The sequence below is a fragment of the Mobula hypostoma genome, chromosome 3 (assembly GCF_963921235.1).
Source record: "Mobula hypostoma chromosome 3, sMobHyp1.1, whole genome shotgun sequence".
NCBI lineage: Eukaryota > Metazoa > Chordata > Chondrichthyes > Myliobatiformes > Myliobatidae > Mobula > Mobula hypostoma.
The window spans coordinates 170,777,064-170,803,969 of record NC_086099.1 but is presented as its reverse complement, the minus strand read 5'-3'; the positions used below and the strand labels follow the sequence as shown (position 1 = coordinate 170,803,969).

The window sequence follows — 26,906 nt, the reverse complement described above, 5'->3', positions numbered from 1 at the left end:
ACTTTCTCACTATCAAATTTCAAGTTGAACACAATCATATTGTGATCACTGGTTCCAAAGGATTCTTTTGCCTTAAGCTCCCTAATTGCCTCCAGTTCATTACAGAACACCCAATCCAGTATAGCTGATCCCCTAGTAGGCTCAATGACAAACTGCTCTAAAAAGCTATCTCTTAGTCATTCAACAAACTCACTCTCTTGAGATCCATTACCAACCTGATTTTCCCAATCAACCTGCATGTTAAAATCTCCCGACCACCAGAACATTACCCGTTTGACTCTCCTTTTGTTTTTCCTGTTGTAACCTGTGGTTCTCCTCCCAGCCACTGTTGCGAGGCCTATATATAACTGCCATTAACGTCCTTTTAATTTTGCAGTTTCTTAACTCAACGCACAAGGATTCAACATCTTCCGATTCTATGTCAAATCTTTCTACTGATTTGATGCCATCTTTTACCAATAGAGCCACGCCAGGCCCTCTGCCTACCTTCTTATCCCTCCGATACAATGTGTAACCTTGGACATTCAGCTCCCAACTACAACCATCCTTCAGCCACGATTCAGTGATAGCCACAACATCATACCTGACAATCTGTAATAGTGCTACAAGATCATCCACCTTATCTCTTATGGTATGCAATTTAGATATGTCACCTTCAGTACAGTATTTTCTGTCTTTTCTGACTCTGCATCCCTAATGATGTGATACTCAGCCTGTAGGCTGCAACTAAGTCCTATCACCTGCCTGCCCTTCCTGACAGTCTGACTGCATGCTATCTTTGCTTTTTTAACCATCTGTCCTTTCCTGAGTCCCTTCACTCTGGTTCCCTCGCCCCTGCCATGTTAGTTTAAACCCTCCCCAACAGCTCTTTTTATTTAAAAAAAAAAAAAAACCTGCCTGCAAGAATATTGGTTCCTTTGGTTCAGGTGCCTTTCTGAGGCACCGCTCCTTGAAGAGGTCTTGGATACTCTGGAGGCTAGTACCCATGATAGAGCTGACTAATTTCACAGCTTCTGTAGCTTGTGATCCTATGCAGCAGCACCCTTCCACCCCAGCCTCCCACACCAGACGGTGATGCAGCTTGTCAGAATGCTCTCCATGGTACATCTGTAGAAGTTTTCAAGTGTTTTAGGTGACAAAATAAATGTCCTCAAAATCTTAATGAAATATAGCTGCTGTCTTGCCGCCTTGATATCTACACTGATATGCTGGGTCCAGGTTAGTTCCTCTGAGGTATCGACAACCAGGAACTTTAAAATGCTCACTTTCTCCACCTCTGTTCCTTTTATCAGGATTGGCTTGTGTTCCCTTGTCTTAGCCCTTTTTTGAAGTCCACAATCAGCTTTTTGGTCTTTCTGACACTGAGTGCAAGATTGTTACTTGGAGACATCACTCAACTGGCTGGTATATCTTGCTCCTGTACTCTTCCTATGGTACTGCCATCAATAATTGTATCATCAGCAAATTTATAACGTCATTTGAACTATGCCTAGCTACAGTTGTGGGTGTAGAGAGAGTAAAGCAGTGGCTAAGCATACATCCCTGTGGTCTGCGAGTGTTGATTGTCAGTGAAGTGGAGATGTTTTTCTCACCACTGCAGCCAGAAGTTTCCTCCTGCTTCAAAAGGGCAACAACTATACCAGTGCCCTAGAGGAACAGCTTGAGCTGCCTTAATGACCATCATCCAGTAGTGCACTCATCCATGATCGAAAAGCTACCGATTATGGTATTCCAGTTAGGAAGTTGAGGATCCTGTTGCAGAGAGAGGTACAGCGGCCCAGGTTCTATAGCTTTTCGATCATTACTGTACAAACGATGGTGTTAAGTGCTGAGTTATAGTCATAAAGGGCATCCTGACATGCATATTTGCATTGTCCAGGTGATGCAGGGCCACTGAGATCACTTCTGCCTTAGACCTATTATAGCAATAGGCAAATTACAGTGGGTCCAGGTCCTTCCTGTGACAGGTGTTGATTCTAGCCAAAACCAACCCCTCAAAGCACTTCACCTTCGTAGATGAGAGTGCTACTGGATGATAGTCATGAAGGTAGCTCAAGGTGCTCTTCTTGGGCACTGGTATAATTGTTGCCCTTTTGAAGCAGGTGGGAACTTCCAGCCATAGTGGTGAGAGGTTGAAAATGTCTTTGAATACACCCGCCAGTTGGTTGATACAAGTTTTCAGCACCTTACCAGGCATTCTTTTGGGGCCTGCTGCCTTGTGAGGGCTCACCATCCTGAAAGATGGCCTGCTGTCGGCCTCTGTTTTCAACCATGTGTTAGCCTATCTTTTCGTTTTCACCTGATCCTGCACCAAAAGTATAACAGTTGGTAAATTGGAATAATTGTTTTTAATTTGAAGGTTTTGTGTTCAAAATTAGGCTCAGAGCTTACTCTGTTGATTAGATGAATAATACATGAACACAATGTTTTATTTTTTGGGTTCAAACATTTTATTCAGGATGTGTTATTTTTCCAATTATTGTTATCTACAGTAAAACATAAGTACTTAATGGCATGGAAAATCAAATACCTTGGAACTGGAATAATTCATTTCTTTTTGAAGAATAAAATAGGAAACTAGGTAGCCTAATCACTAAAGAGTGTTGCTAAAATGAAGAGTTTCTGATGAGAATTGTTTAGGGCCCTTTTAAAAGTAAAGTAACTTTTCAGAATATTAATGCAATAAGGCATTCTTGTGATTTTTACCTGTTAAATGGAACTTTTATGTGATGACAACAGGGTTTACTATCTTTAAGAAGATCATTCCCACTACATCCTCAATGGCAGTTAAACTGCTGCTGTTCGTCTGGTGGAGGTACACCTACAATGCTCCTGGGGAGGATTTAGATGATGGAAAAATTGTTTTTCAAAGTCAGGTGTGTGAATTGGAGGACAGCCTACAGGGTGTTGTTTCCACGATCCTGTTTCCATTGTTCTTCTTGCTGATCGAAGTCATTGATGTTATCAAATATTGTAGTAACTATAAACACTGTTTGCCTGTGCGGAAGGAGCATGTTTAGGGTGATGCAAGGTGTGTTACTCAACGGGGCAGCTCTCTCCTTGAGGTTGTAGGTATTGTTGGAGCTGCTTTCATCCAGGCAAGTGGAGTATATTCCTTCACATTGCTTAATAGATGAAGATAGTGGTAAGGCTTTGGGGATTCAAGAGATGAAACCCTGTTTTGTACCCTACCTAATTTTGAGGCAGACTTCCTGTTCATCATTTTATATTTGTGAATGGAGATCTGGCAAGGTGTAACACAGGTTGAAGTAATCCTCTATTCTCCAAGATTAAATGCTAAACTTTGTAAGGCATGTTCAAACAACTTCCAGAATGCTGCACATACATTACAAGATTATGCAAAAGGATAAACATATTCTCAGCATTTAATTTCAGGTTGTAGTAAACACAATACTTAAATGAACTTTGCACAATTTGCATTGCTTTCTCTGTGTTTATTTGGAGTCACAGAGTAAAGCAACACCACGCAGAGTCCAGTGATCTGGATACTGTATTGTTTTCAGATACAGAGAGAAGATGAACGTCAGATCAGTTCTCCTGGGCTTCTTATACACAGGGCATGAATACATCGCCCCCTGCTGTTTCTTGGAATCAGGAGGTGCAGTGGCACTAATGGCATACACATGAACTACTGGAAGCAAGGTGAACAGTACCTGCAAAGACGATTGGAAAGCAGAGTCATTCAAAGAAATGCAAATAGGTGTACAGAGGCGAACCCTTCGGCCCACCCATCAAGTATCTACGTATATTAATGCCATTTTCCAGCACTCATTTTGCATCCTGCGGCACTCTTGCACTCTTGTCAATTGAGTGTTCATCCAGATGATTTTTAAATTTCGTAGAGTATCTGCCTCCGCTACTATCTGTTTTAGATTACAACCACCCACTGAAAAAATGCTTTTCCTTTGATCCTTTATAACCCTTTCACTCCTCACCCCTAATCTATGTTTTCTGGTCTTGGCCGGCCCTTGCAATGGGGGAAAAGGTTTTTTTTTAAATCTTGAATCTTTTAAAAGAGAATTACTAAGAGCTCAGATCCACTAAGGAGGAAAGGCAAAGATGACAGAATGAAGGAATGATGGATGACAAAAGGTATGGAGGGACTGATCAGGTAAAACAAAAGGAAACCTATGGCTGGTATGAGCAACTGTAGAGTGAAGGAATAACAAGTGTGCAGGAGAGAAGGCCAAAAGGGACCATATTCCTGACCATTAAGATTAAGGAAAATCCCAAAATCTTCTCCAAGTACATCAGGAACAAGAGGATAAGAATAACTTTGATGCTTCTTCTGACCTAGTGTTGCATCTTGGAGTGCAAATCCAAAAAACTCATAGATGCAGGAAAGAAGTATCAGAATATAGTTAAGTATTTTGTCAAATCTTATTATTAATTATTAAATTTCTCTGGTACTAATTTATGATCTTTCAGGTCTTTTATTTTTATATTCCCTCTTATCTCATATTTTTCTTACGTACTTTAAGAATGGATGTGCTGCAACACTTAATTATCACTTGCAGTTCCACAAATTGGATGCAATCAGACACACACCGATCACAACATTTTAAAAAGCTATAATTTAACCTCAGTTTGTGTCATTAACAAAGGGAGCAATGAAGGTCTTGGGGATGGTAAGCTCTTTCCACATTTTTCTGTTTGCTCTGATCTTGCCACTCCATTGTTGTTTGTCAGAATAAATCATGAAAAATTAACCTGTTTCTGTTTAAAAAAACCTATATAGTCATAGAATTATACTGCACAGAAAAAGGCCCTTCAGGCCGTAAATGTCCATGCCAACAAAGATGCATATTCAAGCTAATCCATTTAGCCCATAACCCTCTAAATTGCTGTCATCCATGTATATTCAAATACTACTTAAATGTATCTACTAACCTGCTTCAACAATATCCTTGGACAGCTGTGTAGAACAATTGTGTAAAATTCATACAGCTTGGAAACAAGTCCTTCAGCCCAATCCATCCATGTCGATTCTGTTGCCCAATAAGTTAGTCCCATTAGCCTGTATTTGGCCCACAGTCCTCGAAACCTCTCCTATCCATGTACTTATACTAGATGTCTTTTAAATATCGCTGATGTGCTTGCCTCTGGTGGGTCATTCCAAATATGCCCCACCCTTTGCATGAAGAAGCTGACCCTAATGACCCTTATGAATCTTTTGCCTCTGATATTAAACCCATGCCCTATTGCATATAGTGGCCCTTCATTTCACTCCCTATGTCACTCATAATCTTCCATACCTCTATCAAGTCACCCCTCATTTTTCTATGTTCCAAGGAATGAAGTCCCAGTCTAGATCCAAATTGTTTACATAAATTATTAAACAAGGATCCCAACAGTGACCCTTTTAGACACATCCACCACCTTCTGCTTCTGACCAATTATGAATCCTGTCCACCATCTCCTCCTGGATCCCATGCAGTCTAATCTTTCAGACTAGCCTGTCATGAGGTATCTTGTTAAAAGGCCTCGCTAAAGTTCATAATCAATAATGTCCACTGCCCTACTCTCATCTACCTTCTTGCTTACCTCCTCAAAGAGCTTCTGGATTGTTTTTGTTGCCCTTTCTAAATAACATTATCACATTAGTCACTCTCCAGTCATCCAGAACTTCACCTGTGGCCAAAGATGAAGAAAAATTTTCTGCAAGGGCCTTCACAATTCGTTCCCACAGGTCTAAAAATTCACCAGGTGAAGATCTGGGCATTTATCCATCTTAATGCATTTTATGACAAGATATAGGAGCAGATTAAGATATAGGAGCAGATTTAGGCATTTTGGTCCATCATCTACTCCACCATTTTATCATGGTTGATCCAATTTTCCTCCCAGCCCCAATCTCCTGCCTTTGTATCTCTTCAGGCCCTGACCAATCAAGAATTTATCAACCTCTACCTTAAATATACCTGAAAACTTGGCCTCCACAGCTGCCTGTAGCAAAGAATGCCATAGATTCAAGACACCTCAATGTGGTCCAAGACATCCCACTCATTTCCTTCCATTTCCTTAGCTCATTGTTTTCTCCGTAATAAAAACTGAAGATAAATATTCATTTAAAATCTCACCCATTTCTTTTGGTTCCACACACAGGCTATTATTAAGGACTTATTCTCTCCCTAACCACTGTTTTACTCTTACTAGACCTATAAAATTTAGTTTGACATATTCATTAGCAGAAAATATGATTAGAGTAACACTAACACTAAGTTTGAGGGAAAAAAAAACCTCCAGTGAAGAATCTGCAGATTTTCTCTTGTTTGTGATTGGATTACTACACTGCAGTCTCTTCCAGGGATGCCTGCCCGGAAGAAGTTTAAAACTTCCCTTCGACGGGAGGACAGTAAAACCCCCTCTTACTGCTCCCCCACTGTGATCTCTGCAGCCACCAACTCCTCGACCATGTGCTCACTGAGCCCTGCTACCACAGCCATATATCCTTTCTGGAAACATGTCCTCACCACCAGCTTGTACCATGCTTCTTATAAGCCACTCCGCCACCTTTTAAATCTACTCAGCTTTTTTTTCTCCAGCCCTGCTGAAGGGACTTGGTCCAAAATATCGACTGTACTCTCTTCCATAGATGCTGCCTGCCCTGCTAAGTTTGTCTGGCATTTTGTGTGTGCATATTGCTTGGGTTTCCAGCATCTGCAGATTTTCTCCTGTTAGTGCAGAATTCTATTTGAGCAATAATGTCAACAGAAACATCTAAATGTGATCTCATGTAGTAGTTTTGCAGCTAAATCTTTTTGTTAAGATATTAAACCAAAGTTACTTTGGGTTTGTAACATGAATAAAAATGACCACGTTACATTTTTTATGAGATTAGAGAAGAAGGGTATATCCCACAGTCAACATTACTAAAACAGATTGTCTGATCATTATTACATTTCTCTTTGTGGGAGCTGACTTTGCACAAATTGGATGCATGATTTCCTATGTTAGTACAGTAATCCCACTTCAAAAATCAATTTTAAAATGGTTTCTGACATCCACAAGAGAATAGAAAAAGAACAACATAACTGTAGATCTTTCCTTTTTTAATTACAGTCTGAACACTGAAAGACCTTCAGAATAAATACAAAGATTTCAACCTGTGCCTGTGCTGTCATAAATTACTGTTTAATCAAAATGTGTTCATCAAGGGACTGTGCTGGGGCATCTGATGTTTAGAAAAGGGACTGATGGTTTGCTGATGATGCAAAATTCCGTGGAATACAGGTTGTGAGGACACAAAGTATCAGCAAAGTTTATGAAAGTAGCCAGAAAGAAGGCAGATGTTGTATAATGTGCAGGAATATGAGGTTGTCCTATTGGTAGGCAGAAAAGAAAAGCAGTATTATATAAATTATGTGAAATTAATAAATATTAGTGTTTGGTGAGATCAGGGTGCTCTCCTAAAAGAAACAAAGGATGTAACTATGCAAATAAAGCAGGTGATTAAGAAGGCAAATAGAATGTTGGTCTTCCATGCAAAGTGATGGAATACATCAGCCACACAAGGTTTTCACAACTTTATGCTTCAAGTATTGATATGATATTCTACATTCAGGAGACTTGCCTTAGAGGCTGGTGCACTGATGTTTCACTAAATTGATTACAGGGATTATTTTATGGAGGAAAAAAAAGCAGTTTAGGAGAACAATACATATATATCAGATTCTTTGAAATAGGTAAAGTATTGACAGAACTATACAGAGTAGATGCTAGGAGGATTTGATGTCTTATCTCTGTCACATATACAGCTCAATGAAAATCTTGTATTTCATATTAAACGTTTAAAACATAGAAGAATGTCATTTGGCCCATTGAGTCCATACTAGCTCTGAGTGATCCCATCAAACTTGATCCCCTATTTCCCTGCAATCTGTTCTCTCCTACATGGGCAATTAAATACTGGCTCAACCTGGCAAGCCAACATTCCATGAATGAACTAAAAAAAAAAAAAAAAAAAAAAAAAAAAAAATCCTTTAACCTTCCCCCAACCATCCCACACCCACCAATTCTCCTATCACCCACTTGCCATTGACTGATTTAGAGTAGCTAATCCACCTAGTAACCAGTAGATTTTGGGAATGGAGAATGAAATGGGAGCCCCCTGAGCAAACCTACACACTCTACACAAATGACACCGGGGATCAGAATTGAACCCCGACTGCTGTGTTTGTGAGAAAACAGCACTACCTGCCACTGAGCAGGCATCCCGCTGCTTCCCATTGACAGTGCTGAACTAGGTGAAACTAGTTACTTGTCTACTAGAGAACACACAGAAAGAGAGAGGCTCTGGCCCTTATGAAAGTTCTTTTAATTTACCAGCTTTTCCCCAGTATTTTATTCATTTACTTTTATTGAGCTACAGCGCAGAGCAGGCCCTTTTGCTCCTTCAAGTTGTGCTGCCCAGCAAACACGATTTTAACCCCAGCCTAATCACAGGACAATTTACAATATTCAATTAACCTACCAACTGGTACACCTTTAGACTGTGGGAGGAAACTGAAGCACCCGGAGGAAACCCACACAGTCACAGGAGAACATACAAACTCCTTACACACAGGGGCGGTAAATGAACCCAGGTCGCTGTTACTGTAAAGTGTTGTGCCACCCACTACGTTACCATAAGGCTAGAAATGTTAGCCAATGACGCTATGAAATTTAAACTGCATGCCTGAAAATTAATTTACTAGGTCAATGTGGACTGAAAGGCAGCAAGTTATGTAAACCAAGTGAGATTATACAAAGTCACGAGTCATCAAACAGAGTAATGAATGGAGATATAAGAGAGAAAGAGTTGCGCCTCAAGGATCTGTCTACCCCAAATAAACTGGAATATATGCAAGAGACCACATCATTATAACTTATTGATGAGGACAGTGAATTGCACTATACCATGAAGCCCTTCAGTAAAAACTTTGACAATGTATTAGCTATTTTATAAGCATATTGTAACCCACTTAGAAATGAACGTGAACAATATTGGCTCTTTATTTGTTCAGAGAGAATCTTTTGGTCCTTCCTTATTGGGGCTAGGCCTGTTACCAGATAATTGCAGATTTGCATGAATCACCTGAGATTGTTTATGGGATTTGGGAGTCCAGCCTGAAAGAATGAGACAGATTTAAATACAGAAATGCAATATTGTGCATCTTTCCAAAAGTGGCTAAAATGCTGTTAGCCAATAGAAAGAATTATATGCGGTAAAGAGGGAGGCAAAAGTCAGAATAGGAGAAGCACAGCTTAGCTTGCTTCTACGTTGGAAGTATGATGGGCTGCAGCAGAAGCAGTTTAATCAAAATGTCCAGTCCATCAGGAAAGTCATGTATATATAGACAGAACATCACTTCCACAAATACCATGTATTCAAGGGATCATTGAATGTCAATGGAGTACCATGCAGGAACAGAGATGGGGACAGATCCAGTTCTATTGAATGCAATCTGATGTCAAATAGGATGAATTCTGTGTGAGGAACACCAACTAAATAAACTTACACTAAGATAATGGTGCGCGAACCACACATAACTTTCCAATTGACTGCAATGTGTAGGTCCTCTCAAAGTTAGCTCTTCACCTTCAGATCATACAGTTGAAATCAAAAATCAGGTGCCTTTGGTATTTATTTATACAGTATGGAATAGGCCTTTCTGGCCCTTCGAGCCACGTTGCTTAGCAACTCCCGATTTAACCCTGGCCTAAGCACAAAACAACTTACTATGACCAATTAACCTATTAACCGGTATGCTTTTGGACTAAGGGAGAAAACTGGAGCACCCAGATAAGTCAGAATTGACCTCCAGTCTCCAAAACCCGAGCTGTAATAGCATCGCACTATCTGCTATGGTAACATGGCACCCAATGAGTCTACACCGAGCTCCCTCAAGGTAGTGAATCAAAAGATAAGGATTTCGTTGTTACAGACTGAAAGGGTGGCACAATTATACTTGGAGATTGTACAGTCCAGCAGATGGGATCAATAGACACTACAACAATATCCTGGAGGCAGCCAAAATAAGATGGGCACAGTGGAATCTCAGAGCTGACAAAGACCAGTCACCAGTGGAAGTAAGAGACAGGGTGATGTTAAAGCCTGTGATGGACCAACACCTGAGATGGCGGTGATGCACAAACAGCACTATCCCACATCGACTGAAATCAGGAAGTAAAGTCTATCATGTTAAACATCTGGAGGACTTTGCATCAAAGCTTACAGAAAGTGGACGGTTTACTTAGCTGTTTATCCTGTTATTCATTATTAAAATGGATTTATGTAAGATTGAGTGGGTAGTCCTTTAAGAAATTCACACGTTAGGTCTACCCAAAAGGCAATTGGAGCTTAAATTGGTCAACTCCTGCAGTGCAAAACAGTCAATAGAAAATTTTCTGGTGCAATTGAATTTATGTTGACTTTACTTGGTTTTGACTTTTGTTATTGGTACATATTGGGGACGTTTGCTCTTTGGAAGCACTTTGGTAAATTCTTACATTCCATTTGGATCAGACTAAAGTATTTATGACTGGACAAAGTTGTGCTTTTTCATTTTCACAAAAATAATTAAAACAGAATTAAAGTTTTAACTGAAAACTATAAGTTAATTGGGGCTTGAGTTTAAGAGCCACAAGGTGATGTTGCAGCTCTATAAAACTGGTTAAACCACACCTGGAGTAATGTGTTCAGTTCTAGTTACCCCATTATAGGAAGGATGTGGAAGAGAGGGTATAGAGATTTACCAGGATGCTGTCTGCATAAGAGAACATGTCTTGTAAGCAAAGTTTGAGGAAGCTGAGGCACTTCACTTTAAAGTGAAGGAGGATGAGCGATGACTTTATAGAGGTATATGAAGAAGCATAAGATAAGAAGCATAGAGGACCACCAGCACCTTTCTCCCAGGATAGCAATGGCTAGTATGAGAAGACATACTTTTAATGTGACTGGAGTAAAGTATAGGGAAATTAGGGACAATAAAGACACCCTTAGTTAGGCATGTATATGAAAGAAAAATGGAGGGGCTTGTGAGAAGGAAGGTCTAGTCTGATCTTTAAGTAGGCTAAAAGAAGGACACAACATCGTGAGTGAAGGGCATGTACTTTGCTGTACTGCGCTATGTTCTATTCTGTGCTAGAGGTTTGTCATGATCTTTCAAGGGTCACTGGATTCTGGCATAGTCCTTGCAAATGTCACTCCACTATTTAAGAAGGGAGGAAGGTAAAAGAATGGAAATTATTGGCCAGTTAGCCTAACCTCAGTGGTTGGGAAAGTGTTGGAGTCTATTATTAAGGATAAGGTTTCCAGTACTTGGAGACTAATAATAAAGAAAGTCAAAGTCAGCATGGTTTCTGTAAAGAGAAATCTTGCCTGAGAAATCTGTTAGAGTTCTTTGAGGAAGTAACAAGCAGGGTGGACAAAAGAGAGCCTGTGGATATCATTTACTTGGATTTTCAGAGGGCGTTTGATAAGGTGACACACTTGCAGCTGCTTAACAAGATAAAATCCCATACCGTTACAAGAAAGATACTGGCATGGATGGAGGAATGGCTGACAGGCAGAAGGCAGCGAGTGGGAATAAAGGGGGCCTTTTCTGGTTGGCTGCCTGTGACTAGTGGTGTTCCTTGGGTCAGCATTGGGATTGCTACTTTTCACATTGTTTGTCAATAATTTGGATAATGGTCCTGCCAAAGGGTTTCGGCCCGAAACGAGAACTGTACTTCTTTCCATTAACGCTGCCTGGCCTGCTGCGTTCCTCCAGCACTTTGTGTGTGTTGCTCGAATTTCCAGCATCTGCAGGTTTTCTCTTGTTTGTGATTTGGATAATGGAATTGATGGCTTTGTGGCAAAGTTTGCGGAACATATGTAGATAAGTAGAGGGATAGGTAGTGCTGAGAAAGCAATGCAATTGCAGAACTTAGACAAATTGGAAGAGTGGGCAAAAAAGTGGCAGATGGAATACAGTGTTGGGAAATGTATGATAATGCATTTTAGTAAAAGGAACAATAGTGCGGACTATAATCTAAACGGAGGGAAAGTTCAAACATCAGAGGTGCAGAGGGACTTGGGAGTCCTTGTGCAAGACTCTCAGAAGGTTAATTTACAGGTTGCGTCTGTGGGTAAAGAAGGCAAATGTAATGTTGGCATTTATTTCAAGGGGATTAGAATATAAAAGCAAGGAGATAATGCTGAGGTTACATAAGACACAAGTCAGGCCACACTTGGAGTATTGTTAACAATTGGAGTGTTGGGCCCCATATTTCAGAAAGGATATGAGTCCAGAGGAGGTTCATGAAAATGATTCCAGGAATGAAGGGGTTAAAATATGAGAGTTTGGCAGCTTTGGCCTTGTACTCACTGGAATTTAGAAGAATGCGGAGAGATCTCATGGAAACTTGCTGAATGTTGAAAGGACTAGATGAGGTAGATGTGGAGAGGATGTTTCCTATGGTGAGGATATCCAGAACTACAGAGCACAGCCTCAAAATTGACGGGTGACCTTTTAGAAGAGGTAAGGAGGATTTTTTTTTTAGCCAGAGAGTGGTGAATCTGTGGAATGCTCTGCCACAGACTGCAGTGGAGGCCAAGTCATGGATATATTTAAAGCAGAAGTCAGGGCATCAAAGGATAGGGTGAGAATGCAGGTGTGTGGGGTTCAGTGGGATTTGGGATCAGCCATGATGGAATGGCGGAGCAGATTCGATAGGAATGCTTCTGTGTCTTATACTTACCTTTGGAGATGATTCCATAAGCCTTACATTTTTTTTGTCCCAGCCTCCTCCATCCAGAAATAGGCCATAGACATAAACACCACCAATATCTGCAGCAGGAGGAGCATTAACATCTTCTTTCATCATTCTGGTGACTTCATTATAAAGAACAACACTATCTAGGGCCCAGCCTTTGTTCAGATTCATCCTTGTGGTTTCTTGTCGCATTGCCGTCAAAAAACCCTGCAAAGAGATATCCCACTTTAGATTTTTTTTTATACAGATGTAAGATCTACTAAATACAGGTATCTGTACAATTCATTGAAGGGGAAACAAAAAATGCATTCCAATGTTAACTTTACATGATTTGATATATGGATGATATTTGAAAAATTCCTGCATTCAAAACTTGAAATATTGTTTCAATATTGTTTGTAAAATTAATATTGTATCACAATATATTACTCCAAGCTGGCTCTCCATGTTATCTTAGAGACTTTCTTTTCAATTGTTGAACAATGATCAGTAAGTAGGCTGTACTAAGATATTTTCAATCAGTTTATCCAATATACAGTGAAAATGGATGTAGCTCCTGGATATCAAAATAATTTCCTCATCTTGAGTCAGTAACTGTTCATTGCCAAAGTCTGTAAAGGGACAGATTCAGATGGATCCTGTCAGCCAAGTGATGGCATTTATGGGCAGACTATCTGAGGTCCGACCGCCAAACGGAAACATTGGCCAAATGAAAATTTGACAAAACTCCACTGAAGTCCACAAGGGGATGATTGGTACTGGAAATGTCGACCAAGGGCTAGCATTCACGGGTAAACTACCAGATGACCAACCACCGAATAGCTATAGGGGACACAAGAATATGTTCTCTCTGGCCATATCAAAGAAGTAATAGATTAGTTTTATTAGAACAAGAGTACGTGCAAAGCTCTCAGTGGTCTTGATGTCATCAGGACTAAGTACCAGGAAAAAATTCATAATTTCTTTTATGTCACTAATGCCATCCTTGTCAAGGATTCTATCCTGTGACAAAACCACAACAAAAGTCTCCTTCAATTCAAAAACCTTTGCTACCAAGTGTTCTAGGTGCAGGGAACAGAAAGACTGTCTGTATGTGGCACAACTGTGGAAACTTGCCCCTCTGGCACCTTCTGAGGCAATTGAATAGGGATAACAATATTGAACAAGAGAGCTGGTCACTTATGTTGTATTTTCCTTGGTCGCAATGGAAACACGCTGTATATCATTATGGTATAGATATACCATATCACATCAACTGTATCCCACTACAAGAACATTGGAACAGTTGTGTAAAATGCATAACAGGAAATCATTGGAAGGAAATGTTGTGAGTGACAAGATCAGCTTTCTTGGGATGTGACTCATTAGCAAGACCAGCAATTACAGCCCAACATTAATTGACCTTGAGAGTCAGTGATGACCCATCTTCTCAAACTGCTGCAGTCCTTTTGGTGAAAGTACTTCCACAATGTTAGTAGAGTTCCAAGATTTAGGAACAAAAATGCTGAATGTACGGTGATAAGTTTAAAATCAGAATGGTATCTGATCTAGAGAGGAATTAGCAGGTGCTCCATAGTGTACATTGCCCTTTTCCTTTTTGTTTGTGGAGGCTAAATGATTAGGAACTGCTGTTTTATTGGCTTAGGGATATAATGGTAGTGCATTTTGTACTAGATCCATTGTGCATCCTTGCTGAAGGGTATGAATATTTAGAGTGATGGAAAGAGGTACCAATTTGGTGGGGCTACTTTGCTACATTCAAAGTGGTCCATCTGTTATAGAACTGCATTCATTTAGACAACTGGAGAGTATTCCATTGCACCTTTTTGTCACAGTGTTGATGGTGAAGAAGCTGTGGTGTATCAGGAGATGAGTCAGGAAATCCAGTCTCGAAACCAGGATATTTGCTCTTGCATCAGAGTATTAAGTTGGTACTGCAATGATGTTATATCCCCAGGACATTGATAATAGGGAACTGGACAATGGCAATGTAATTGAGTATTATTAATAGTTGGTTAGACTCTGTTGGAGATGGTTGACACTTTTACGGGACATATATTACTTTTCAATGCTGCTGAGCTGATTAGGGAATAATCAAAAAGAGATCCTCAAGATTGCAGAGAGACATTGATAGGATGCAGAACTGGGCTGAGAAGTGGCATATGGAGTTTAACCTGGAGAAGTGTGAGGTGGTACACTTTGGAAGGACAAACTCCAAGGCAGAGTACAAAGTAAATGGCAGGGATACTTGGTAGTGTGGAGGGGCAGAGGGATTTGGGTGTACATGTCCACAGATCCCTGAAAGTTGCCTCACAGGTGGATAGGGTAGTTAAGAAAGCTTATGGGGTGTCAGCTTTCACAAGTCGAGGGATAGAGTTTAAGAGTCCCAATGTAATGGTGCAGCTCTATAAAACTCTGGCTAGGCCACACTTGGAGTACTGTGTCCAGTTCTGGTCGCCTCGCTATAGGAAGGATGTGGAGGCATTGGAAAGGGTACAGAGGAGATTTACCAGGATGCTGCCTGGTTTAGAGAGTATGCATTATGATCAAAGATTAAGGGAGCTAGGACTTTACTCTTTGGAGAGAAGAAGGATGAGAGGAGACATGATAGAGGTGTACAAGATATTAAGAGGAATAGATAGAGTGGACAGCCAGCACCTCTTCCCCAGGGCATCACTGCTCAATACAAGAGGACATGGCTCTAAGGTAAGGGGTGGGAAGTTCAAGGGGGATATTAGAGGAAGGTTTTTTACTCAGAGAGTAGTTGGTGTGTAGAATGCACTGCCTGAGTCAGTGATGGAGGCAGATACACCAGTGAAGTTTAAGAGACTACAGGACGGGCATATGGAGGAATTTAAGGTGGGGACTTGTATAGGAGGCAGGGTTTGAGGGTCAGCACAACACTGTGGGCCGAAGGGCCTGTACTGTGCTGTACTATTCTATGTTCTATTATTAAAACAATAGTATATTTGCCTAGTGACTCACTGCAGGTCAGTAGCATTGAATAAGCTATATAGTATACTGCTGCCATATAACAACAAATTTCACACATAGATTGATTGATTAAATAAATAAATAGACGTATGTTGGTGATATTAAACTTGATTCTGATAGTTTGTTGTACAATGGCTCTGAAATTTATTCCATTGACTTCAACATTTAACACTACAGACCAAGGATGAAATTCTCAATCATAAATATGCATCAAATGATCTCAGTTTGTAATAAGAATGCATAAAGATAATTATGAAAAAAACACACACAAATTTTGATCCAAACCCATATTACTGTGAATATAAGTCTGTAAAGAGCAAATCAGAATTTAAAGATGGTTATGGGGAGAAGAGGAGAATTGGACCAAGCAAACATCGGTTAAGCAACTTAGTTTGATTCTGGGACATTTTATATCAGAAATACAAATGTGTAAGAAACAGTTACACCTTACTCTCACTAGTGTGAATAGACGATTGACTTGTTGGCATCAATTACTACAGGTTCCAGCATATTTGAATTAGGTGTATTACTTCAGCGATACATTTATTTCGATCTCTGTTTTACAACAGTTTTGACTTTGGTGACAGTGTTCTACAATAACTGAACAGGGAATAAAGTCTCTGGACATAGTGCCATTCTAGAGGCAAGACAAACAAGACCCACCAATATGCCTCGAAAATACAACAATGCCAGATTTTTGTTCATTTATTCTAGAGTCTTGGCTACCCACCTCGATAAATGCTGACTACATGTATCAGGCTCAGATTGGTAAAACATTCAGATGTGGATCAAGTCAGGTCGTGCAGCCCAGCCCTAACATGACAGGCCAGGATTTGTTTCATATTACTTCATGTGAATAGAACATTTCAGAATTTTTTTTATTTGTTGTAAAGGTTAGATCAGATATTTAAAAAAATCTGTTATTGGTGCAGGAACTCAATCTGGTTTGCATTGCCATAGTTGGGTTGGATGAGTTTCAGGTCTTAATTTTATTCCTGAGCACATACCTAATTAATTTTATTCAACAGAGAGAACACCCGGTGATCAGAAAATAGTCACAGACTGTATGAGAAATGTTACATTCTATTCACAATTACTTTTACATTCAGCCAGTGCTGTACAACCTGCTCCACAATACAATGGCACAAATTCCTTCACACTGACAGTGTGATTAAGCCAACAAGCAGGACCAAATCTCCAAAGAAACAAGCCAGAAAACTGCCAAAAGATGAGTCTCATTGTGCTTAAAGAGATTCTACTCAGAAATTAATTGTGACTCAACACAATTCAGCCATATATAGAGACTGATGCACTATACACAATCAAGACCTTTCACTTGCAGAAACTGTTAAAGTCTCCGGTTGGCTGGATGATCACTGTTGAGAGAGGAAGTAGGATTGGTGACTGGGGTTGGAGAATTGAGGCAATGCCATTGGCTAGGGAATACTGGGATCATCTGGTGGTTGGACCGTGAGTAAGTTTAGGGTACTGCAGGTAACTGTGGTGTAACCTGGGGGCAAGAAGTAGGTCAGCAAAGGAAAATTAGAAAACCTTTTCACAGCGTCCATGAGACCGGCTTCCAAATGTATTAGAAGGGACTTGCTTAAACAATTGTTAATCCTTCTAAAATGTATGAGTCTCTCGGACCAATCTCTGGTTTCAACTAGTACAAAGAAGTAGTTATTGTAACTTTCTGACCTACCAACCCTCTACTGCAAGTATTGGCTTAAACCAATCATGCAACGGACTGTACAACCACCAATACACCCAAATCATGACAAATGACTTGTAAGGGGTTTCTTTTTTTTATATGTCACTGCGTAGACTAATTGAAATGGCTTCTTTGTTATGTTATAATTGAAAGGGCTTCTTTGTTATGTTAACTGCTGAGAAAGTCCTCCCGCTAGCAGTTTGTTTGGATCATGTTACTGATAAGAAGGTGTTACGAACCAATTGGGCGGAGGCGTGCGAGACATGAGCAGAGCGGGTCTCTCAGTTGTTAGATGAGTGGCAGTGCTCGGTTGAGGGAGAGCAACAGGGATTGGTTGAAAGTTTAAGTAGGCGGGCTGGTGACGGTGTTAGAGCTGTCAGGTTCAATTACACCGTAGTGACAGCTGTCAGTTATTTGAAAGAGGGGGGAAAGTTTTCAGTGTGTCTTCTCTGGCTAGGAGGGCGGCTAAATTGCTTGCAGTGCCGGGGGATCATTTCAGGGGATCATGCCACTCCTTCAATTGTTCAGCTGAGCAGAGAGGTGTCGAGAAACTTAGTGGAGGCCCAGTGGGGGAACAGCTCGGGGTCTCTGGAGAAGCACGTTCCCAGCAATCTACCAATGAACTTCCGAAAGGAAAAGACCCTATTCCTGAAGGCTTAGAGGGACCACGCCCCAGGGTGTCGTTACGGATAGTCGGAAGCGATGCTAAAGCCATCCTCGACCCAAGGGTGCAGGTCAAGTTGTTGAACAGTTCGTTTTACAACCAGTGTCTGAAGCATTTACCCTTGACAACCGCAAGGGCAGAAGACAATGATTGGTTAATGACCCTGGAGTTCATGGGGGCATTGTCTGGGCACCCAGCGTGTCAAGTTGCTTCTGAGGACGTGTGTAGCAGTCTTAACTTCGCCACCGGCTCAAACGAGACCCAGCGGTGGTACGGCCTGGGGAAAGTAGCTGAGGGTGAGACCCTCTTAGTAGAAGCTCCAAACTACCATGAGAGAGGGAAGTTGACCGCTGAAGACACCTCAGTGAGAGAGAGGTTGCAGCAACTGGACCCTGGCGCCATAGAAGATGTAGGAAGCGTGTGTGTGGATTATGCAACATGGTTTAATGTGCTGGATCTGAGGAGTCGATGTTGCCAGATCCCGAGGAGTGAAGCTGATGAGCAGAAGGCGGCCGTTATTAGTTCCCTAGGATTCTTTCGATCCAAAAAGATTCCGAAGGGCACATCTGGAGCCCCTGCAACCTTCCCGCGGGGCATGAGGAAGACCATGGGGGAAGTGAAGGTGTGTGGAGTTTTGGCGTATGTGGATGACCGCCTAGAGCTTGGATTCGCCTGGGGGGACTATGAGGCGAGGCCAGTGGCTGAGCCCAGGCGACAGAAGCGAAGTGTCAACTGTGGAGGAGTTTTTGGCTGGAAGAGTTTGGTGCCATGTGAGAAAAATGTCCCGACATACCAGTTAAACTTCCTGGTGTTGGAACAGACGGTGGTGGACCTGGGGATGGAAACCCAGGTCGTCAGTCAGAATGAAACACAGGAGGGAGGGGATCTGCACCACTGAATTGAACGCTCAGAAATCCAGGCCGGAGACGGAGTGCCGCTCTTGCGGGATGACCATTACAGACTTGGAGTTCACGCTTGTCAAAGTGGAGAAGGAGAAACAGAATTCCGAGCCGACACTGCAGTCATGTATTGATGAATTAGTCCAGCGAGACGAAACAATGACCCACCTCAGAAGGGATCAGCAGAAACTCAAGACGTCGATCCAGAAAAGATTGGAAGACTTACAAGTTGGGGAAGATCAAGGAAGTGTTCTGACTAAGGCCAACAGAAAACTGAGAGCCCAGGGAGGGGAGTTTGACTACACTCCTGAGGATGTGAGGTAATGGATCTCGGAAAAGGGAGGCGGACGCTTGAAAGGAACCTGAAGTAACTATCGACAGTTTAAATGAAGTGGAAAAACTGAAAGTTGACCTGGAAGAAGTCATCGGGAGGAAAAAGCTGGAGGCTGAACGTCCTTTAACTGCTGACTTTCAGGTCAGGGTGGAAGAAGCTGGTGGGGTAACTGCGTCCCAGATTGAGATGGCCAGGAACCCTGAGTCAGAACTGCGGAGGCTGTGGCGAGAGTTGAAGGAGTCCCCGAAGAAGCTGACATCTTGACTGCAGGAGGCTGAAGGGGTAGACCCAGCTAAACGTTTCAGTTTGGAGAAACTTAAACAGCAGCTACCGATCGAGAGAATGAGTAAGAATATGGATTCGAAGGATGATGTGCTGGACATGTGGTACATGCTGCCTTTCGCTAACTTCCTTGTGATTGAGGAAGAGACCTTAGGCCCTTCTCCCACTGAGTCAGGTGCAGTGGGGAGGGCTAGCTGTGGGCAGTCTGGGTTACAGCAGGACCAGGAAGGAAAAAAAAGCGGGGCCCCGGACACGGGACAGGGTACTCCAAGTTGTAGTGGTGGCACGAGTGAGAGAGGAGTTGGCAAGCAGACCCGAGGTATCCCTAGTAGTGTCCGAGCCTTTAGGGTTTAGGTGAGGGGTACGGAGGTCTTTGAGGATTAGGAAGCTCCCAGATAGGTTGGCCTATGTAGCGTCCGTGGACATGCGGAAGGTCCACTGTTAGGTGAGCAATGCCACTGTGTATTTGGATGGGTTTCTGTGTCTGTAGGACTGGTTGGTGAGTTATTTAGAAGGCATGAGGACATGACTTTATTTGGTAGGGGGAGAGTGTAAGGGGTTTTTTTTAATGTCACTGCGTAGTCTAATTAAAATGGCTTCTTTGTTAGTTATAATTGAAAGGGCTTCTTTGTTATGTTAACTGCTGAGAAAGTCCTCCCGCTAGCAGTTTGTTTGGATCATGTTACTGATAAGAATATGTTACGAACCAATTGGGATAGTTGTTATGCTTTCTGTGTGTCTGTAAGATATTGTGATGTGCGGGTTTTTGGGGAGAAGGCGGGAGAGAGAGACAGAGGATGGACCAGGTGCTGTGAGTCCACTAACGGGGTCGGACCCCGAGCAGGAGTCCGAGATCCAGGGTGTTCGGCGAGGAGAGGAGATGGAGACGGACTCGTGTGGAGCGTCTGGTCGACCACTGTTGTTGGTCCCAGGCAGCAGGTCGAGGTGGTCCGAGGGGTGACGCAGAGTGAAGAAGGAGGGTTCTGAGCTCCAACTGTTTGTGCACGAAGAGTTTGAACTTTGATAAGTGTGGTGTTGCCTTTTATTTTCCTTTTATATTTTATTTATTATATAGTTCCAGTAATATCTATAAACTGTAAATCATTTAATCGTATCTGGTGTATTGTCTGTTATTTGTGCGGGGTGGGGTACATCACACAGCATCCACATAAACTAACTACCCAGTTTGGTGGGGCTGAGGGCTGTTTCCCTAGATGACAGAGAGCCGAGCGACCCTGAGGCTGGCCAGGGGGGCTACAGACTTCCTTGCAGTAAGCAACTACTCCAAATCATTCAATAGAGTCCTCCAAACATGAATCTCATATCCCAACCATGCATCCACATTTCCTAATGCTCACAGCAATCACCCACCCTCCCAACTGACCACCCCAGCCATGATTACTAACCACTCACCTAACATTACCTATACCCATGCCAACGTCAATCTTACCTTCTAAGTGCAAAATCCATCTCTCTGATCACCAATCCCATAGCTAGACTATCAATTGAACCCCATTATCTATTATCCCTTCCTGCAATCACCATTCACAACTCCACTCATAATCCCTCTGCCTGATGATGAAGGCAGGTAACTACCATCCCTAGCTGTAAGAACTCGGCCTGAATACCCTGTCAATATGTTCCAACTTTACACCATACCTTACACCCCTGTTGCCAGAGCCAGCTGCGTCTCGGGCCTGGAAGGATATGATTCCCTCTTCCTGCTTGGAAAAGGCTTAAGTGTGCAAGATCTGTTCTACTTTGCACAGTGCACTTGTGTGCATACTCTACGAATTTCCCAAAATATTCATTAGTCTACTGCAAAGTATCTGACATACCTATCATGATACCGAACAATTTCTCAGTGCCTCAATTAGCAAAAAAAAGCTTTACCCAAACAGTTTGCTGATTACAAAATCTTCCAACAAAAAAACACTGCAGTTTAAGCAACATGATGTATTTATTAGGACCTTTAGTGTAGCAGTACATCCCAAATCACTTCATAATGGTATCATGAATTTTGACAGTTTCATAAAATGATATTGGATCAAAAGCTCAATCAAAGATCAGTTTGTAAGGAGAACTTTAAAGTGGAAAAAAAAGGCAAATAGTTTTATGGAGAGTTCCTAGATTTTGGCAGCTGACTTCTGTCAATGAGGTAATTAACCTTATGGATAATAAACAAGCCTGAATTGTGATTAAAATTAGACATTAATTGAGTGAAAAAAATGTACAGTAGACAGGTTTCAATACAATAAAGTAAAAGATAACTTAATTTTGGACCCAAACAAGATAGTGAAAGACCAGGAACTACAAGGATGAAAAGAGCTTTTGTGCACAGATCACAAATATTGAATAGGCCAGTAGGCCAGTACAATGAAACTACTGGACCTAGTGAAATGACGTAAAAATGGATAGCTTTGCCACAGCCAAACAAAGAAATGTCAATTCAATAGATAGTTTCAAAATTATGATCAATCGATATTTTGCAGTAAAGGATAGTAATGCAGGTAAATGGAGTTTAACCATACTCTCATTGAAAGGTGAAGGGACTAAATGACCCATCCTTGTCCTTCTGTTACTAAATTGTGTCCACCTAGATGGTGAAATTAAATGGAGGAAAAATGCACAAAGATGAAATAATTGCTTTCTGCCTAAAACGTTATACCGAGCTTTCCTTAATATCATTACAGATATACATGCAAATTAGTTTCTCAGTTATTCAATTGAGAATTAATTTAATGCAGACTAGATTATGCACCCTTAGCCTAAAACAATCCCTCATTTTGTAGCTGATTCCTAATACCCAACCCCACCCCCCGTGTGTTCCTGATGAAGGAATGAAGATTTCTTTATAAATTTTCCTGAAATTTCTCTTGCATTTTCTAATGTATTGTTAATTCAGTAGAGGCCTATAATTGTAGCCGTGAACAATGAATACATTTTGTGTTGTCAGAAATATAAAAGATAATTGTAAGATTCACTTATTAATATTTTTCTGCTAAAGCTTTAGTGATGTTCTTTAAAAATGTTTAATATTCATTGCTCAAACCTGAGGATTAAAAAATCCTGTCATCCAGAATTGGTTTGGTCGTCCATCAAAAATCCAGGTGTGAAATTGTTGATTTCTTTCGAGCAGCTCTGTAAACCAGAATCCAAGAGTAGCCGACTCCCAGGAAATTTTAAACCAGAGTTTTGGAATCCGGGCATCATACATGTTGTCAAGAGCATCTCTAAGATCCTCGGACATTATGATTGTTCCTAAATTAAAAATTAAAAAGGCACCTTTAGGAAACACAGTGATGACTGTTTTGTCTTCTCAGTGTCGAGCAATCTTTAAGTAACAATTCTGTAATTTCCTACAGCTAGTTTCTCCAAAAACTGTTACTGCTACATTTTACTGTTCCCCATAAATCCTTCCCAGCTACAAACTGACACAATTACATTACAAGCACTAGTCATGTTGTTACGAGTCTTAATTTTCTCACCCTAAGTAGCTGATGTGCATGTGAATTTTGTTTTTAGCACCGCATTCTGCATTATTTCCTTCTGTACCACCTTAAAATGCATCCGTATGCAATGATCTGCCTGGATTGCATGCAAACTGAAACTTCTTGCTGTATCTCAGTACAGATTCAATAATGAATCAATTATAAATTAAACTCACTTACAGAAATAGCTATATTTCGTACCCTGAAGAGCCCAGATCCATACAAATTAAATTCATATTTCATTTAATCTAATTTGGGCTATTTGATATTCAAATAATATTGTTTTTCAGGTAATAGGTCTTTAGAGATTACAAAATACATGAAACAAATAGATCTGCTTAGCTTGCTTTTAATTAGTTCTTAGCTATATTTGCCTTTATTGTCCAATACTAATTTCTGTTAACAAGTACAGTACATTTAGTTAGAAACTGCAATCTTTTCTAAGTAGCAGATATAGGAACAAATGATGTGTTAAGTATTTGAATGATAATTTCCTATAATTTACTTTATTTATTTTGTTATGCTGATAGCAAGAAGGTATTTCAATGGTGTCTCACTTGCTTTTGATTATTTTTTTTGTATATAATTATTCTACGACAAAGGTGAAGAAATATGAAACCCAGAGAACACTATGGATTTTAATACATATTATAGATAAACTATTTCTAAGGAATGAACTCATTATTTTATGGTGGTGTTCTGAATTATACATCTTTAAGAACAGTATTAAGGTATGTACTTTAAGTATTTTCACATTGATTTGGACAAAATATTTTAATCTGATCCTTTTGAACTTTATAATTCAACTTAAAAAAAATAACTGACTTTTCTAAACTTAACTCCAGGCACATAAATGATACACAATATGAAAAAGGAGCATATTATTTTTTTCTCATTTATATTGGGGTCTAAAACTCACTTATAATTAAGTCACACAAGAATTATTGCTTGGGGTATAATTTCACCGTCTTGTCATTCTCTATGTAGAATTCCAATGAGGAACATTAGCCATCATCTTTTGTAATCTTAATGTAAAATTCAACAGGAATTGCAAGAAAGTTCGCTCAATTCAACCCATTAGAGTCTTGTAGAGTAGATTACTTGCTTATTATAGAACCTATCAGACATTCATTCTGATAAAAATTGGAAAGTTTCAATAATCAATATATGATCGACTTTACTACTCCCAGACAAGGAAAACAAAACTAAAATTCTCGTGTTGATGCAGAATGGGTTGTAAGGTTATTCCACATTCATTATGAAATTGTTCCCCTTGAGTCTAATTAATAATTGCACAAGTTGAAAGGGAAGGGTGTCTGCTAAAATCCCAATCAGTAACGTGGGTACAAATTGCCTTAATTTTCAAAATTGATTTTATCATTTAAATTTCTGCTGAAACTTAACTACATAAAGACAGAAGTAGAATAGTTAATGAACTAGGCCATTTGGGTGTTTGAAAATATAACTTTCATTGAACACAAAAATACATCTTGATGTGTTTAAAAGTAACCTGGTGCATTGGTAGTAATGTAGCTGAAAATGTGGTTATCATAAATAAACAAAGGATTAATGATCAGAGTATCTTGCTCATCACCAGTGAATAATCTGATATAATAATTTATTGACATAAAGTAGTCAAGCTCTAAGTAAAATATTTTAGAGATCTTTAAAGAAACATCTTACTACATCCACCCGTATTCTCCTTAAAATCACTAAAATAGGTAAGATAGAACTCAGAAAATGGGTGTATTACAAAAAAACTTACCTGTTGGTTGATTTGTTCTGGGGAAAGAGACAGTTTCACACCATGACGTTTTTTTTACAAAAAAAAATAGTACAAGACATCTAAAATTGTACTGAAATCGATCTAACTGACCTTGGGCAATTTGTAGTGAGGAAAGAAAGACAGTGTAAATCTAGCTGAAACTCTAGATCACACTATTTATTGCTGAGGCAGGAAAGACCTTTGACTTGATTTGGATATGTTATCTCAAAAGCCATGGAAATAAAGATTGGTTTGCCAAAGTTTCATTCTATCTAATTAACCCATTTGAAATCTATCCAGGTTTCATTCATTGTTACTCTTCTATTCACATGGCCTGCTGAAATTATTATTTCAGAAACAATGTAAGGTGACAGTTTGGCCCATTAATTTCATGTCTGTTCTATAACAAGAACAATGCATCAATTCTTATATCCATAACCTATTGGATTGCATTTCTTTTCCTTTTAAGATTTTATACAGTTCTCTCTTAACATCCATTATTCCCCCCTTGGAGTGCATTCTAGATCCTAACCACTCATTGCTTTAGGAGGATTTTTCTTGTGTTCTTCATTCAATTGTCTGGATTGCATATATGAATGTTTGTGACTCAGTCTAGACAATTCATTGATCAGATATAGTTTCAACTTCCTTTGTTCCAAAGAGAATAATTCGGTTTACCCAGTGATTCCAGTGAAAATAGTACCCCATTCTTGAAATCTTACTGTAAATTTCTTCTGCACTGCTTCAAAGGCCATTTTGTCTTTCCCTAAGTGAGTTACAATCAGCTGAATACGATGGTCTGTCGGTGAAAGTTTGAAGTAAACTTATTATCAAAGTATGCATACTATATACAATCTTGAGATTCATTTTCTTGCAGGAACCCATAGGTTTAAAGAAATACAACAGAATTCATAGAACATAGAAAGTTACAGCACATTTTAGGCCCTTCAACCCACAATGTTGTGCCAACCATGAAACCTACTCTAGAGACTGCCTAGTATTTCCCTAGTGCATAGCCCTCTATTTTTCTAAGCTCCATGTACATATCTAAGAGGCTCTTAAAAGACCCTATTGTATCCGCATTCCATGCACCCACCACTCTCTGTGTGAAAAATTTACCCCTGATATCCCCTCGGTACCTATTTCCAAGCACCTGAATACTATGCCCCCTCGTGTTAGCCATTTCAGTCCCAGGAAAAAGCATCTGGCTATCCACATGATCAATGTCCCTTATCATCTAAACACCTCTATCAGGTCACCTCCCATCCTTTGTCACTCCAAGGAGAAAAGGCCAAGTACACTCAACCTATTCTCATAAGGCAGGGGTCCCCAACCTTTTCTGCACCGCGGACCGGTTTAAAATTGACAATATTCTTGCGGACCGGCTGACCAGGGTGGGGGAGGGTGTTCAAGTAGGGTTAAACTCACCTCAACATGTCTTTTACAGTTAGGGTTGCCAACTTTCTCACTCCCAAATAAGGGACAAAAGTAGCAGTCAAATCCCGGGACACTTCTGTTTACCCCGAGAAAGACTACCATGACCATGAAGCCTTGCGCGGGCACCTGTGTGCGCATGCGTGACATGTGCATATGTGACATGCGCATGCCCATACGTGCCAATTTTTTTGCACAAATCTTCCTGACTATACCGTACATACATTATTTCTACTTTTATAGGCTGTATATTTATCACATCATGCCTGCTTTTACTATATGTTAGTGTTACTTTAGGTTTTATTTGTTATTTAGTATGATTTGGTAGGTTATTTTTTGGATCTGGGAACACAAAAAAAATTTTCCCATATAAATTAATGGTAATTGCTTCTTTGCTTTACGCCATTTCAGCACGAAAGGTTTCATAGGAACTCTCTACATTGGAGGGGGAAATACGGGACAAGGGCGGTCCTGTATGGGACAAATGTCCCAGCAAATATGGGACAGTTGGCAACCCTATGTTCAAGTTCAACAGTGCGTGACAGGGAATGAGGAAAGGTGCAGCTGACTCGT

At 40.4% G+C, this 26,906-nt stretch overlaps 1 protein-coding gene across 1 annotated transcript in view; it reads right to left on the bottom strand.

Annotated features, from left to right (window-relative positions):
• Nucleotides 1–2,612: 2,612 nt before the first annotated feature.
• The window catches only part of dnah5l (dynein, axonemal, heavy chain 5 like), a 296,635-nt gene continuing 272,341 nt past the window's right edge, over nucleotides 2,613–26,906 (bottom strand). Inside the window, exons 74-76 of the mRNA XM_063042366.1 lie at nucleotides 22,696–22,904; nucleotides 12,745–12,966; nucleotides 2,613–3,674 (exon numbers count right to left, since the gene is read on the bottom strand). Coding sequence (XP_062898436.1) covers nucleotides 3,456–3,674; nucleotides 12,745–12,966; nucleotides 22,696–22,904 — 650 coding nt within the window. The 3' untranslated portion in view covers nucleotides 2,613–3,455. The remainder of the gene's footprint in view (nucleotides 3,675–12,744; nucleotides 12,967–22,695; nucleotides 22,905–26,906) is intronic.